This window comes from Ovis canadensis, chromosome 7 (assembly GCF_042477335.2).
Source record: "Ovis canadensis isolate MfBH-ARS-UI-01 breed Bighorn chromosome 7, ARS-UI_OviCan_v2, whole genome shotgun sequence".
NCBI lineage: Eukaryota > Metazoa > Chordata > Mammalia > Artiodactyla > Bovidae > Ovis > Ovis canadensis.
In genome coordinates, this window is record NC_091251.1 from 80,233,075 (window position 1) to 80,247,649 (window position 14,575).

The following is a 14,575-nucleotide window of genomic DNA, read 5'->3' on the forward strand; positions in this document are numbered from 1 at the left end:
GAGACAGGATAACAGGAACCTCAATTAAGTCCTTCCACCATAAGGACAGGGACTTTGTCAGTATCCTCTTAACCAAACTGAACCTGGCTCATGGAAGTCACCTCATAACACATAGGGAGCCCACCTGTGTTTGTTTAGTGACTAAAATGCACTATATCTTCTGATTCACAATGACCATGGGAGGTAGTAAGGAAAGGTATTATCTTTTATGTATGAATCCCTTATGGCTCAGCTGGTAAAGAATCCGCCTGCAATGTGGGAGACCATGGTTAGAACCCTGGGTTGGGAAGATCCCCTGGAGAAGGGAAAGCCTACCGACTCCAGTATTCTGGCCTGGAGAATTCCATGGACTGTATAGTCCATGGGGTTGCAAAGAGTCAGACACGACTGAGTGACTTTCACTTTATTTATGAATACTTTAGCTGAGTTAAAGGGAATATTTCACATTCCCAAAATGACTTAAATAAAAGTCTGAGTCGTAATTGTGGTTGTTTTAATTGCCTCAGATTGTTTATGGCTCAGACAATAAAAATCTGCCTGCACTGTGGGAGACCTGTGTTCAATCCCTGGGTCAGGAAGATCCCCTGGAGAAAGGAATGCAGTCCACTCCAGTATTCTTACCTGGAGAATCCCATGGACAGAGGAGCCTGGCAGGCTACAGTCCATGGGACCACAAAGAGTTGAATTGGACTGAATGACTAAAACTTTCACTTTAGTTGCCATGGTAATAACTTAGTGGTTGAAACTTCTGGAAGCAGGGACCATTTTCTATTCATTTTGTGTCCTTTTCCCCACAGTGCAGAGAGAGGACATTTCTACAAGCATAGAAAGTTCTATCAGACAGTGGTGCTCTAGAAGCAGGGAGAGGCCAGTGGGTGATAATCTAACATAATGCCCTACTTCACAGCAAGAAGTAGAATTTAATAATATTTTAATGAATAAATGAATGAATAATATAATGGAAGTGTTTTTGTAATATGCCTAAGCTAATTACACTGATCAGTTATAGGTTGAATTTGGGCTTTCCAGGGTAGCTGATTCCATTTTTCAAAATGAATTATCAAAAAGAGCAAAACAACTCGTTTCTTAAAGATGTCAAAATGCAATTTAAAATGCCATGCTAAGCAATGGGGAGATGCTGGAGTGGGTTAGTCAGTGATCACTGCTATTTAACAGCAATTTAAAAACAAGGCAAGAGCAATGTTTGTACTATTATGACATTTAAATAGTTAAAACCAACTCTACTTAGATAATGAATTAATTCATATTTACTGATAAAATACTTCATTTATTTTCTAGCATTTTTCATGCAGCTTGAAGTATGTCATGATTATTGTTTTAATTAATATCATGTCATCTATCAGTGCCCAGAGGTTGTCATTGCCTTTTCAAAAAATGACAGAGAAATGAAAAAATGGTGAGGTTTTTATTGCCTATGATACCAAGTCAGCAAGTGTGATAACCCAAGTTGCTTTTTCTTGCCCATGACCCTTTAACCTACACTGTTGGAGCAACTTGGAAAAAAAAAAAAAGAATTGTAAAACAGATGCCAGAAAGTGTAGATTATCTTAAATTTCTAGGTGCACTAAACTACCCAGCCTCTTAGGGAAGAAGTGCCTTCTGTTGGTCTATGAGAATGTCTGTCCTTAACTGAGACTTACCTAATAAAGTTCAGGGAAGGGCCATATCTCCAGTGTAAAGCAGCCCATTCATTCATTTATTGTGTATCTGTAAGTGCCAGGCAAAACCCAATGATGAATGTCACATAATTCCTTTTCCCAAGAAACTCTTGGGCTACTGGGAACTCAGATGTGTAGACTGACTGTAACCATAGTGACCAGTGCTATAATGGGGTAAGCAGAAGTGGAAGTGTCTATGAAAGCCACACGGTTTAGTTTGGGGGATGAGAAAAGATCTTCCATGAAAATAGGAAGAAATCATGTCATGAAGCCCCTTCTCCAGGGATCTTCCCAACCCAGGGATCAAACCCGGATCTCCCACATTGCAGGTAGATTCTTTACCAGCTGAGCCACAACAGAAGCCCAAGAATACTGGAGTGGGTAGCCTATCACTTCTCCGGGGGATCTTCCTGGGCCAGGAATTGAACCGGGGTCTCCTGCATTACAGGAGTGTTCTTTTTACCAACTGAGCTATCAGAGAAGCCCCGTGAAACCTAGGTAAGGGTTATTAGGTGATGAGAGAAGAAAAGAAAGTATGAGAGAGAGAGAGAGAGAATGTCTTGATTCAGTTTAGTTCAGTCACTTAGTCATGTCCAACTCTTTGCGACCCCATGAATCACAGCATGCCAGGCCTCCCTGTCCATCACCAACTCCAAAGAACCATAAAAAGGGTGGTTGCTTTAAAGCGTAGACATTCCAGAGGGCCACAGAGGGTGGTGTGGTAGAAACTATGCTGTCCAATATGGTAGCCAAGAGACACATGTGGCTAATTATCATTAACTTAAAATTAATTAAAAGTAAAATTAGAAATGCAGTCCCTCAATTGCCTTAGCCATATTTAAAGAGATCAATAGTCAGTTGTGGACAGTGTTGAACAGTGCAGATCTGAACTGTTTCCATCATCATAGAAAGTTCTACTGGATGGTGCTTCTCTAGAGGCAGGCAGGGGCCAATCAGTGATGAATTTTGAATGACCTGCAGAGATGTTTGGACCTTACTCCGAGGACAATGAGATGGCACTGAAGTATTATATATAGGGAAGTTGAGTGATCAAGTTTATATATTAGAGAAGTCATTCTGCAGGGCACAAAAAGGCTTAGAGGGAGGCCACACTGAGAATTAGACCAGTAAAAAGCATACTTCATTCATCAGGGAAAGAGATGATAGGCTCCTAGAATAGGTAGCATAGTAGAGAAGTGCATGCATTCAGGAAATATTAAGGAAAACAATCAGTAGGACTTAATGGTTTAGATGTGGAGGGTGAGGAAGGCAGATGTGAAGTTTGATCTCTGGCTTGGGCAGCCAGGGGATAATGGTACCATTGACCTAGACAGGAAACAAGAAAGAAGAAGGGGTAGATCTGAGGAGGAGAGATGATAAATTCAACTATGTCCTTGAATGCAAAATGAACAATGAGGCATCCAAGTGAGCTTGCAGGAAGCATTTAGATAGTCAGGTCTGACCTGGAGACAAATCTGGGCTGGAGACATATATTATAAAGCTATCACCACAGGGATGACATTAAAAGCCATGGAAACAAGTGAGATATCCGAGGGGAGAGAGTGTGGAAAGAGATGCTAAGAAGGACAAGGACTGAACACTCACAGTGATGAGACCAGCCTAGGAAGAGGAGTCCAGAGGAGAAGCCAGTAAGGCAGAAAGAGAACCAGGAGATCTCCTTCACCTAGAAGGGGATCTAGGTGAAGAGAATATGGTAGGAAAAAGGAGCGGTCATCATGTCAAATGCTACCCAGAAGACAATATAATTGGAGTTGAACACTGTTGTTATGGTTTTGCAGGAAAAAGGTCATTGGTAACTTTGGTGAATGCACTTCACCAGAGGAATGATGGGGGCAGAAGGTGGGCTGAAGAGTGAATGGGAGTTGAACAAGTGAGAGCAAACGTAAGCAAGCCTAAAACTGGTGAAAGATTTAGAGATGGCTGGTGATAGATGTCTTCTCCATAACCATTGTACCATTTTCAAACATCTAGCTCATATTAGAGATATTTGTAACTTCTTTTATGCTTGGTGCTCCTGAAAGCTTGTTGAAAGTCTAGAGGAGCCTTTTGTACCCTCAGATTTTCACTGTTCCTAGTGGCTCTAGTAGTTCCTAGTAGTTCTTGCATTTGGAAGATGCTCTATTGGTATTTCATTACTTTCTAGATTTCAAATTAAAGGCTCTTATTGGCCTTGAATATATAAAGTATGCGGTTTTTTTCTGACTGAATGAAAAGGTCTCAGTTCCAGGTGAGAAAAAGGTCATGACAAGCCCGTAATTTAATAGAATCTCGTTTTTTTTCTAATAGGAGTGAATGTTATCTTTATTTATTTTGAGCTTTTTATTTTGTGTTGGGGTACAGCTGATTAACAGTGGGATAGTTTCAGGTGAACAGTGAAGGGACTCAGCCATACACAGACATGTCTCCATTCTCCCCTTCAGGCTTCCCTTGTGGCTCAGAGGGTAAAGAATATGCCTGCAGTGCAGGAGACCCAAATTCAGTCCCTGGGTTGGGAAGATCCCCTGGAGAAGGGAAGGCTACCCACTCCAATGTTCTTGCCTAACGAAGTCCATGGATAGAGGAACCTGGTGGACCACAGTGTATGGGGCTGCATATGGTACTCCCCCAACCCCACCTCCCATCCAGGCTGCCGCATAACACTGAGCAGATTTCCATGTAGATCCCTGTTGGTTATCCCTTTAAATATAGCAGAGTTTGGGATGGTCATATATATACTGCTATATTTAAAAGAATCTCATATTTTCAGGGAATTCTATGAATTAGGGCAAAAATCCCTCCCCGCCCAAAAAAAGCCAGAAGAAATAGAACTAGGATGAATATGTTTTAATAAAAAATTTATTATGACTATTTACACCAGTTCCTTGATAAGCATATAAATGTAAACTTTTATGTTGGCATTATTTCACACATGATTTATCCAAATTCAGAGTTAATACTGTCATTTGAGTGTACAGGTAGTGAGAAAATTTTATTATATTCACAGAATATACATACACGTGCATTCAAAATGTGTCCCTCCTTAAGCCAGCGGTATGGACACAGCCCCATTGGCCCTGCTTCTGCTTCGCAGGTGGACACTGGAATCAGTGATGTCATCCACGTGCTCCTCGCTCTTCTTTTCCTTTAGGCTGTTGATGAATCGCAGGGTAATTTCATCCCACTCCTCAGGCAAGAGCATCAGCAGAAACCCAATGCAGATGATGATGGTGGCAGCCAGGCGGACGACATTGAATATTACCTCCTGCTTCAAGAGATCCACAGCTAGGGGAGCAACAGCAAGTCAGTCAGCCTGTGACGGTTTCTAAGCTTCTCTGAAAACCAGTGACCCAAACCAGTGCTACTTCTAGAAGATTTCCAAAGTCTCTCTTGTTCTCACAAGCTTATCTTTCCTTTTTCTATGTCGTTATTGACATGGCTCTCTACACCTGCTTTCCATTTCTTTTCTCTAAATCATACTTACCCTGCCAGGCAAATACCATCTGATTGAATAGCCTCTGCAATTTTAAAAAATAATTTTATTTTATATTACAGCATAGTTGATTAACAGTGTTTCAGTGAACACTAAGGTGATTTAGTCACACATATCCATGTATCTATTCTTTTTCAAATTTTGGCCCCATTTAGGTTATTACAGAATATTAAGCAGAGTTCCCTGTGCTGTAACAGTCGGTCCTTGTTGATTATCTGTTTTCAATATAGCAGTGTATACATGCAGTTTTATTTCCTAATGTCTTTCCTCTGTATTCCCTCGTACTTCTCCAGTTTCACTGGCCCACTGAAGATTTTTTAAATGAACCAAGCTTATTAATGTCTAGGTCTTTGCAAATGCTAGTCTTTTAAAAATTTTTAGTTGCAGTGAAACTCATGCAAATTAAAATTAACCACTTTCAAGTGAGTTTACTAGCATTTTGTACATTCATTTTGTACAGATTAATGAATCAGCTTCTCCATCTGGTGTAAAACGTTTTCATCATTTCAAAATAAAACCCCATACCCATTAAGCAGTTACTCCCCAGTCTCCTACCCCCACCCCAAAACCTGGAAACCACCAATCTGCTGTGTGTCTGTGGATTTATCTACTCTAGGTATTTCTTATAAATTGAAACATACAATATATGACATTTTATGTCTGGTTTCTTTTGATTGACATAATGTTTTTGAGGTTCAGCCACATCATAGCATGTGTTAGTGCTTCATTCCTTTTATGGCTGAATAATATCCCATTGTATCACAATGTGTCTATTGATTCATCTCTTGATGGACATCTGGTGTTTCCACATTTGGCTTTTGTGAATAGTGCTGCGGTGAACATCTCATACAGGAATATTTTTGAGTCCTTGTTTTCAGTTTTGGGAGGCATGTATTAGTAGTAGAATCATATACATGCTCTTCTCTTTGTATGAAATGCTCTTTCCTCCTTGTATGCACTTCATCCAGCTAGACCCTCTGTTAAATTCCTCCTTTTATTCTTCTTGCAAGAAGCTTCCTTCAATGCCCCTCCTGTGTGCTCTCAGAGCATTCAGTACACAGCTCTGTCAAAGTCTTTCTCTCTCTACATTGTAATTACTGAGTTCCTTTTATCTCCCTTCTATAACCACATGATCCTGAGGGCAGGGACCATGTCTTACTCAGGATTTATCATCAGTGTTAGCACAGTTGGTAGCATATACTAAGTACTCGGAAATTATTTATTAAATGAACGAATCCATGGATGAATGAATGGAATTTCTTGACAACTCCACTCCTCCCTGATATGACTTTCCTCTAAATATCTTATAGTCCTTGGAGTCTTTTACACAGTTTAGCATTTAATGATAAGTTACTTTGTGGAGCTCTAAGTTACTTCATATAGTCAGTCTTTTTTCCATATTCAGGGTAAGTGTTTTGGTTTTTTTTTTTTTTTCTCATAGAAAGTAAAGTCGCTCAGTCATGTCTGACTCTTTGCCACCCCATGAACTGTAGTCTACCAGGTTCCTCCGCCCATGGGGTTTTCCAGGCAAGAATCCTGGAGTGGGGTGCCATTTCCTTCTCCAGGAGATCTTCCTGACCCAGGGATTGAACCTGAGTCTCCAGCATTGCAGGCAGACGCTTTACCGTCTGAGCCACCAGGGAAGTCCTTTTCTCTCATAGCACTCCTGTGTTTTGGAGTTTAGTTGTTTTACAATTGTGTTAGTCTCTGTTGTGCAGAAAAGTGAATCAGCTATGTGTATACGTATATCCCCTCTTTTTCACCACAGAGCATTAAGTAGAGTTCCCTGTGCTATGCAGAAGGTTCTCATTAATTATCTGTTTTATACATAATAGTGTGTATGTTAATCCCAATCTCCCAATGCATCCCACCCTACTTCCCCCTTTGGTGTACATACGTTTGTTCTCTACATTTGTGTGTCTATTTCTGCTTGGAAATAGGTTCATCTGTACCATTTTGCTAGATTCCACATATATGCATATGCATTAATATATGATATTTGTTTTTTTTTCTTTCCGACTTCACTCTGTATGACAATCTCTAGGTCCGTTTACATCTCTGCTGCTGCTGCTAAGTCGCTTCAGTCATGTCCGACTCTGTGCGACCCCACAGATGGCAGCCCACCAGGCTCCCCCGTCCCTGGGATTCTCCAGGCAAGAACACTGGAGTGGGTTGCCATTTCCTTCTCCAATGCAGGAAAGTGAAAAGTGAAAGTGAAGTCTCTCAGTTGTGTCCGACTCTTAGCAAACGGCACTATTTCATTCCTTTTTATGGCTAATATTCCAGTATATATATGCGCCAAATCTTCTTTATCCATTCCTGTCCTGGCGATTCTACATACTTCTGCCGTGAACACAGGCATGCATGTATCTTCTGTAATCATAGTTTTCTTTGGGTATATGCCCAGGAGTGGGATTGCTGGGTCAGTGTTTTTAAGGAGCCTCCATATTGTTCTCTATAGTGGCTGTGTCAATTTACATTCCAACCAATAGTGTAGGAGGATTCCCTTTTCTCCACGTCCTCGCCAGTATTTGTTTATAGATTTTTTTGATGGTGCCCATTCTGACCAGGGTGAAGGTGATGCCTCATTTTAGTTTTGATTTGGATTCCTGTAATAATTAGTGATGTTGAGCATCTTTTCATGTGTGTCTTAGCCATCTGTAATGTCATCTTTGGAGAAATATCTATTTAGGTCTTCTACCCATTTTTTGATTGGGTTGTTTGGTTTTAGGGAATTGAGCCACATGAGCTGTTTATATATCTTGGAGATTAATCCCTTGCCAGTTGCTTCATTGGCAAATATTTTCTCCTATTCTGAGGGTTGTCTTTTCATCTTGTTTATGATTTCTTTTGCTGTGCAAAAGCTTTTAAGTTCAATAAGGTCCTATTTATTTTTGTTTTTCTTTTCATTACTTTAGGAGATAGGTCAAAAAAGATCTTGCTGTGATTTATGTCAAAGAGTGTTCTGTCTATGTTTTCCCCTAAGAGTTTTATAGTGTCTAGTCTTACATTTAGGTCTTTGATCCATTTAAAATTTATTTTTGTATGATGTTAATGAGTATTCTAATTTCATTCTTTAACATATGGTTGTCTAGTTTTCCCAGTACTACTTATTGAAGAGACTGTTTTTTCCATTGTATATTCTTGCTTTCTTTGTCACAGATTAGGTGACTGTAGGTGGGTTTATCTCTGAGCTTTCTATTCTGTTCCATTGATCTATATTTCTGTTTTTGTGCCAGTACCATACCATCTGAATATTGTAGTATTCAGTGAAAGTCTGTTATGGGACCAATACTATCTTTTCTCTCTCCACCCCCCAGTCTTTTCTATAATCCTGATCATGTAGTAAGTGTTCAATAAACATTTGCTGATTATCCTGGGACAAAGAAAGAAGGCTACCAAAAACTTGGAAACATAGAATTTTAAAATTAGAAGTCATCCAGATAATTCACTTTCATTATTTGTTCCACTGACAGTTTTCACTAGAAAGATTTTCCTGGAAAAACAGCTTTTCCTCTTGTCCCTGAAATGAGTCAAATTGCTTTTTTCCTGTATCTATTCCAGAGGGCCATCTGCTATGTCCCCAGGAGGAGCTTTCACAGCTCCCCATGGGCAGTCTGATGGGGAGCCAACACCCTGTACGCTCCCTACACTTTCATTAGTGACGCTGACTTGAGAGTCCTGTGCTGGGATGCCTTTTGTTTCCATAGGACTTCCTCTAAAAATATCACAAAATTAGGTTGTCAGGGAGATTACATGAAACCCAAATGATACATTTGGTATTTAATTCTAAAAGCACGGCCACGTAAAAACAGTGTTTGTAGTTGCAATTTTTAAATCTGTTGCACGGTTATTCTGTTGTCTGCCACCTTCAAGATATTTAAAAACATGTTCCCAGGCAAGGGCTACAATTCACAATTACTCGAAGAAGTAACTCCGGGTGTAAAACAAACACAAGCAGGGAACTTCCTGTGCAGATGTCAGTTTGTACAGTACCTGCATTTCCAGGAACGCTGAGCACTGTCCCGATAGAGATGAGGATTGGGTATGTCAGCACCACACCAACATTCACCAGGATGTTGAAGGCTGTCAAATAGAGGAGGATGGTGGCTCAGATGGTGAAGAATCTGCCAGCAATGCAGGAGCCCTGGGTTTGATCCCTAGGTCAGGAAGATCCCCTGGAGAAGGGAATGGCAACCCACTCCAGTATTCTTGCCTCAAGAATTTCATGGACAGAGGAGCCTGGTGGGCTACAGTCTATCAGGTTGCAAACAGTTGGACATGACTGAGTAACTAACACACACATACAGGATAAAGGGGAACTGAGATGCTGGGCTCTTTCCTTCCTTTAACATAAAAGAATCAATGTCTATGCTAAACATGCCTTCTAAATTATCTGTTCAGTTCAGTTCAGTTGCTCAGTCGTGTCCGACTCTTTGTGACCCCATGAACCGCAGCACACCAGGCCTCCCTGTCCATCACCAACTCCTGTTACCAAACTCATGTCCATTGATTCAGTGATGCCATCCAACCATCTCATCCTCTGTCGTCCCCTTCTCCTCCTGCCCTCAATCTTTCCCAACATCAGGGTCTTTTCAAATGAGTAACATTGGTCAATTAATCCTCTAATTTTGGAGATGGATTCATATGTATCATACCTGCAAAGGTCTTGTTCCTTTTTCTTCTTCTGCCACCCTAGTTGCCTGATTTCTTACCAGTTGGCTCACAAAAGGGGTAGGGAGCCATGCAAAGAGGTGAAATAATGTGTTCACTACACTGCTTGTTAGCACTATAAAGTTGAGCCAGAGGATGAGAGCTAATGACTGATTGAGGCTTTCTCCCTTGCTAGTTTGCTATATTATGCCATGTTCCTGGATAACTAAAAGGTGCTAGTGTTACTGCCTAACAGAAGATCTGTCCAAGGATGGCCTATGCTGTGCTATTCACTCTCTTTTGGGGTGTGCATCACATGAACCAACAGAGGCGCATATAATTCACTGAACACCAGGGAGCTTTTCCACATCCTGATTTATATACAGATAACCTTAAGGTGGGTCCAGAAAAAACTGAAGGTATAACTTGATATCCTTTAATTTATATCTTTGGACACTTTAAATATAAAGTTATTCAAGTAATCACATACTCAACAATGATCAAAAGTATTTGTTTTCAAAAAGAAAAACATTTATAAATTATATAGCATTATTTTAATAGATGTCAAGCCAATATTTGTTTTAGGGGGTTAGAGAAATATGACAACTATGAAAAATTACAACTATGAAAAGTCCTCAATTCAGGAAAGATCTCTCTGTATGGAAATGACCCCAAACCATATTGCCCCTTTCTCTGTAAACCAAAGATGGTTCTAGAACCATTACAGTTAGGACAGTGTTTATTCTTCTACTGCTTTCTATAATTCTTGCTTTAGTTAAGCTCAAAAATTTAGGTATCTGGAGTCACTCGTGCTTGTTAGAGACAATGGGTTGCATTTCCACAAGACTTGGGCTTGTTCATCATTTTCATACAATAACAGTAGCAATCAAGGCCAAACACCTTTGTAAGTTAATATCAATTACTACTCCTTCTTTCTGACAGAGCTGCAATGGGAATGAATATTCCAGCATCTCAACTCTCTCCTCAGATATGGGGAGTTAAATACAACCAGTCCTAATAAATCAGAAATTTAATAAGCATAGCATAGACTCTGCTAAGTTCCCCAACTGTCATTTTGTCGGCTGGACTGAGTATTTTAGCAGATTGATAGAAGTATTGGTCTTTGGTTGAGAACTGAAGTTTTCATTCAACGAGAACTGGTAGCTTCATCAAAATGGGTAACTGCTTTTCTTTAGCACTTTCTTTAGAACCCTTACAAGCTCTTTTGACGATCTAAGGACAAGAATATATAGTTCAATATGTTATCTGTAGCCCGGGGCCCTGCCTGAGACACATCAGGGAAACGGAGGACTCCAACCTGCATGTGGACTAAGGCACTCCCTGAAGACAGGCCAAACCAAAAGCAGGAGTGAGGCCAGGTGAATCTAAGCAAATTGAAACCATAGTTCTAGGTGATCGGGTGGGGGCAGGACAGAATACAGTCTACTGTTCACCTCTCAAATCTGTGTCCCAGCCCGGCTCTGACTAGATCATATCTGATTCCTATGGAGAAGAGAAGGTAGCAAAAAAAACTTGAGAGCAGAAGCACTAAGACCATAAAACCCTGGCGTGTGTAACACAGTCAGGAGAGAGGCTGTCTCCTCATTTTGTCTCAGGGCAACCTTAACACAGAGAGAACTCAGTGCACTGGGGATGGGCCAGGTGGGGCAGCCCTTAACCCATGGACATGCCAGTTGGACTGCTCTGACCTAATCAAGCAATAGCCTGCAAAGAACCTTATAACCATTAACCAACCTTAAGTGAGTTTGGGAAATAGAAGATAGGGATGTCTATTTTACTTAGGCATCTAAGAAGGGAATGCTTCTATTATGACAATTTAACTCTCCAAGGAAAGGACAAGTGACATAGGAAATAGAAGGCAAGACTTGGCTACTCACCCAGCCAGAGCCCTGCCATCCCGCAGAGACAGCCCCATGGCAGAGCTGCAAACGAGGACCAGTGCTCCACCTTGGTGAAATACAGGATGACTGGGGTGAAGGAGATGAAGATTAAATTGAAGAAACCCAACGTGGAGACAAAGTGTGCTGCCTCACCGAAGTTAGCACTTCCAAGAAACATCTTAAACAAAACCTAGAACAGGAAAGGAACCTGTTAGCCACTCGGTCAGGGACTGTTATTGGATCAGAAAGGCAAGTTCTTCATCATGAGCTAACTGGCCCAGAACTTATGCTCTATGTCGTCTTATCCCAACATTTCCATGACACTAAATGGGCTGCTGAGCTGAGGAATTCAAATACACTCTAGCCTTTATGTAAAACAGAAATTGTCATAAAATAAATCCCACTTGGTATGCCACAGGGATACTGTAACTGGGAAAAACCCGCTGTCAGTTACAGGTATAGGGTAGATGATAAAGAAGAGTGCAGACCAGCCCAGAAACGTTTAGGTTTGAGATGCCATTAGTTCTTTCCTTCAAGCATGGGATTAATTTTATCCTTATTTTGATAATTACTGAAAACTAAATTGGACAGAGAAAACCTGTCATCATGTTATTGAGAGAAGTAATAGCTTCCCTTGTGGCTCAGCTGGCAAAGAATCCACCTGCAATGCATGAGACGTGGGTTTGATCCCTGAGTTGGGAAGATCCCCTGGAAAAGGGAGAGACTACCCACTCCAGTATTCTGGCCTGGAGAATTCCGTGGACTGTATAGTCCATGGGGTTGCAAAGAGTAGGACACGACTGAGTGACTTTCACTTTCAATAGTGATGCCTTGGATTTATAAGCACTTTTCTCTCTGAGTTTAAAATATTTTCTCAAGGTCTGGAGATTTTAAAGATTGTTTTTTCTTTTCTCGATTATAAATCTGTGTATAGAGAAAGATGACAAAGATATGTAAATAGCTAACCTAAATCATACATTTAGTTTGGGAGGAGATAGGTCTCTAGTCCATATTTCTTGGTTTTTTAACCCCTCTGCTTCCTTTATTAATCCTCAAACTATGTAGCATAGAATATATCTTTTCTGTGGTGTATATATGATGTTGTATGTATCAGCAAATATTACAACTACCAGAATGAATACATCTGTAATGTGGATAGGAGAATTTTCTCTATAAAAGAGACATTCCAGGCATACAGCAGATCCAGGTATTTCTTTTACTTTCCACTAAACATATTGTTTTTTCTCTTTTTTCTCTTAGAACTTGAGCATGTGCTGGTGGTCTTTGTTTACAGCAGACATCTCAGTGGAGTCTCAGCTGGGGGCAAGTTAAACACTAGTGGTGACTGAGTGAACACTTGTCAAGCTTGTCAGAGAATCAGTGGGCCAGGAAATGTCAATATGGAAGTAGACACAACGTCCTCTGAGCCGCAGAGTTGGTAAATAAGCAGAACAGGCATCCAGGAGGGATGCAGCGGGCATTTTCTGCCTTTCAGAGAAGATTCTCTCATTGAAACACCATGAGAGGTGAAAGTGGAACAGTTGCAACATTCAGAAAGTTGGCTTTGGAAAGTGGCACTTTGGTGAATAACCTTTTAGATCTGCTTTCTTAGTTCTTGCTTCTGAAGTCAGGGGCAGTGACTCTGAATAGAGCTTTCACTGATGACAGGTAGCTCCAGGGGAGAGGGAGTACATAGTATAGACCCAGCAAATGCATCAAAGAGGGAAAGAGGCTCTTCATCTAGCTAATAACATAGCGTGGGGTTAATATGTAGCAAACTAAACTCTCAAGTGATAGTTGGTTTAGGATTTTTAACACCTCATTGTAGTTAAAATAATGACCGAAGGTAGTTAAACATAGAGAAGTCTTTCTCAGCTCCTGCTACAACTGGTTGGCTATTTGGGAGGGGTGGGGTCATGGCCACCAGGGAAACCCTTGGAGTTGACCAGTCCAGATTTAAATCTTGCTATCACTTCCTGGGTGGATGACATTGGAAAAGTTACCTAATCTTTCAAAGTCTCAGTTTCCTCATCTGCAAAGTGGGAATAAGTACCTGTGTCTCATAAAGGTATGTTAACAGGTGAAAATTCTGGCAAGTATACAGCCTGTAGCAAGTACTCAATAATTGGTACTTGTTATTATTATTTAAACTATCTTTTTTTTTCTAGCCAAGATTTTCTTTGTCCTTTCTTTATAAAATATTACTTATTACTTTATAAAAATATAAGCTACAAATGATAATAAGCACATAAAGAAGTACACAAAATACCTTATACAGTGCAGATGTTGAGGCTGAACCCACTGCAAATGCCACTCCTATGATGGAATCGGCATGGAAGTTATCTGCATACGCCATCATCACGATGCCAGTGATTGCCATTATTGCGGCAACTATCTGTCACATAGAATGCAAGAAAAAAATGTTTACATTGATGCCTCCATATCCCAGAGCAAGCATTTGAAAAACCCATGGCAGTTGCTACATGCTTCCTCAAACCCAATTACCTTTTGTACATCACTGTTTCAATGTAGGAGGGTCAGTATTAGAAAGAAATGCATACACTCATGAGACATCCAGGCAGAGAATATAAAAGCTGCTCACATATTCTAATTAAGGACTAGTAATTTTAGTTTAAATTTTTAGCTCAGCTTCCTAAAGATTAATACCCATATTGATGAAATAAATTTAATAGGAAGTCACTTCTTAGCATTTTCATCTATACTGCGTTCTTTTCCTTCAAATAATTCAGCATATATCAATCAGCTCCTTGGATCAATGCATGTTTCTGAAGAACATTTCTCCACATAATCTCCACATAATCAGAACTTGATATGGCGATGTAATATTGATT

General features: G+C 40.3%; 1 protein-coding gene across 2 annotated transcripts in view; it reads right to left on the bottom strand.

The window, feature by feature from the left end:
- Nucleotides 1-4,510: 4,510 nt before the first annotated feature.
- SLC35F4 (solute carrier family 35 member F4) overlaps nucleotides 4,511-14,575 on the bottom strand; it is a 31,547-nt gene continuing 21,482 nt past the window's right edge. Inside the window, exons 3-6 of one of the 2 annotated variants that reach the window (XM_069596702.1) lie at nucleotides 13,993-14,118; nucleotides 11,721-11,913; nucleotides 9,166-9,255; nucleotides 4,511-4,961 (exon numbers count right to left, since the gene is read on the bottom strand). In XM_069596702.1, the coding sequence (XP_069452803.1) occupies nucleotides 4,720-4,961; nucleotides 9,166-9,255; nucleotides 11,721-11,913; nucleotides 13,993-14,103 (636 nt within the window). In that variant the 5' untranslated portion in view covers nucleotides 14,104-14,118 and the 3' untranslated portion in view covers nucleotides 4,511-4,719. The remainder of the gene's footprint in view (nucleotides 4,962-9,165; nucleotides 9,256-11,720; nucleotides 11,914-13,992; nucleotides 14,119-14,575) is intronic. The other variant, XM_069596701.1, reaches the window with a different exon arrangement.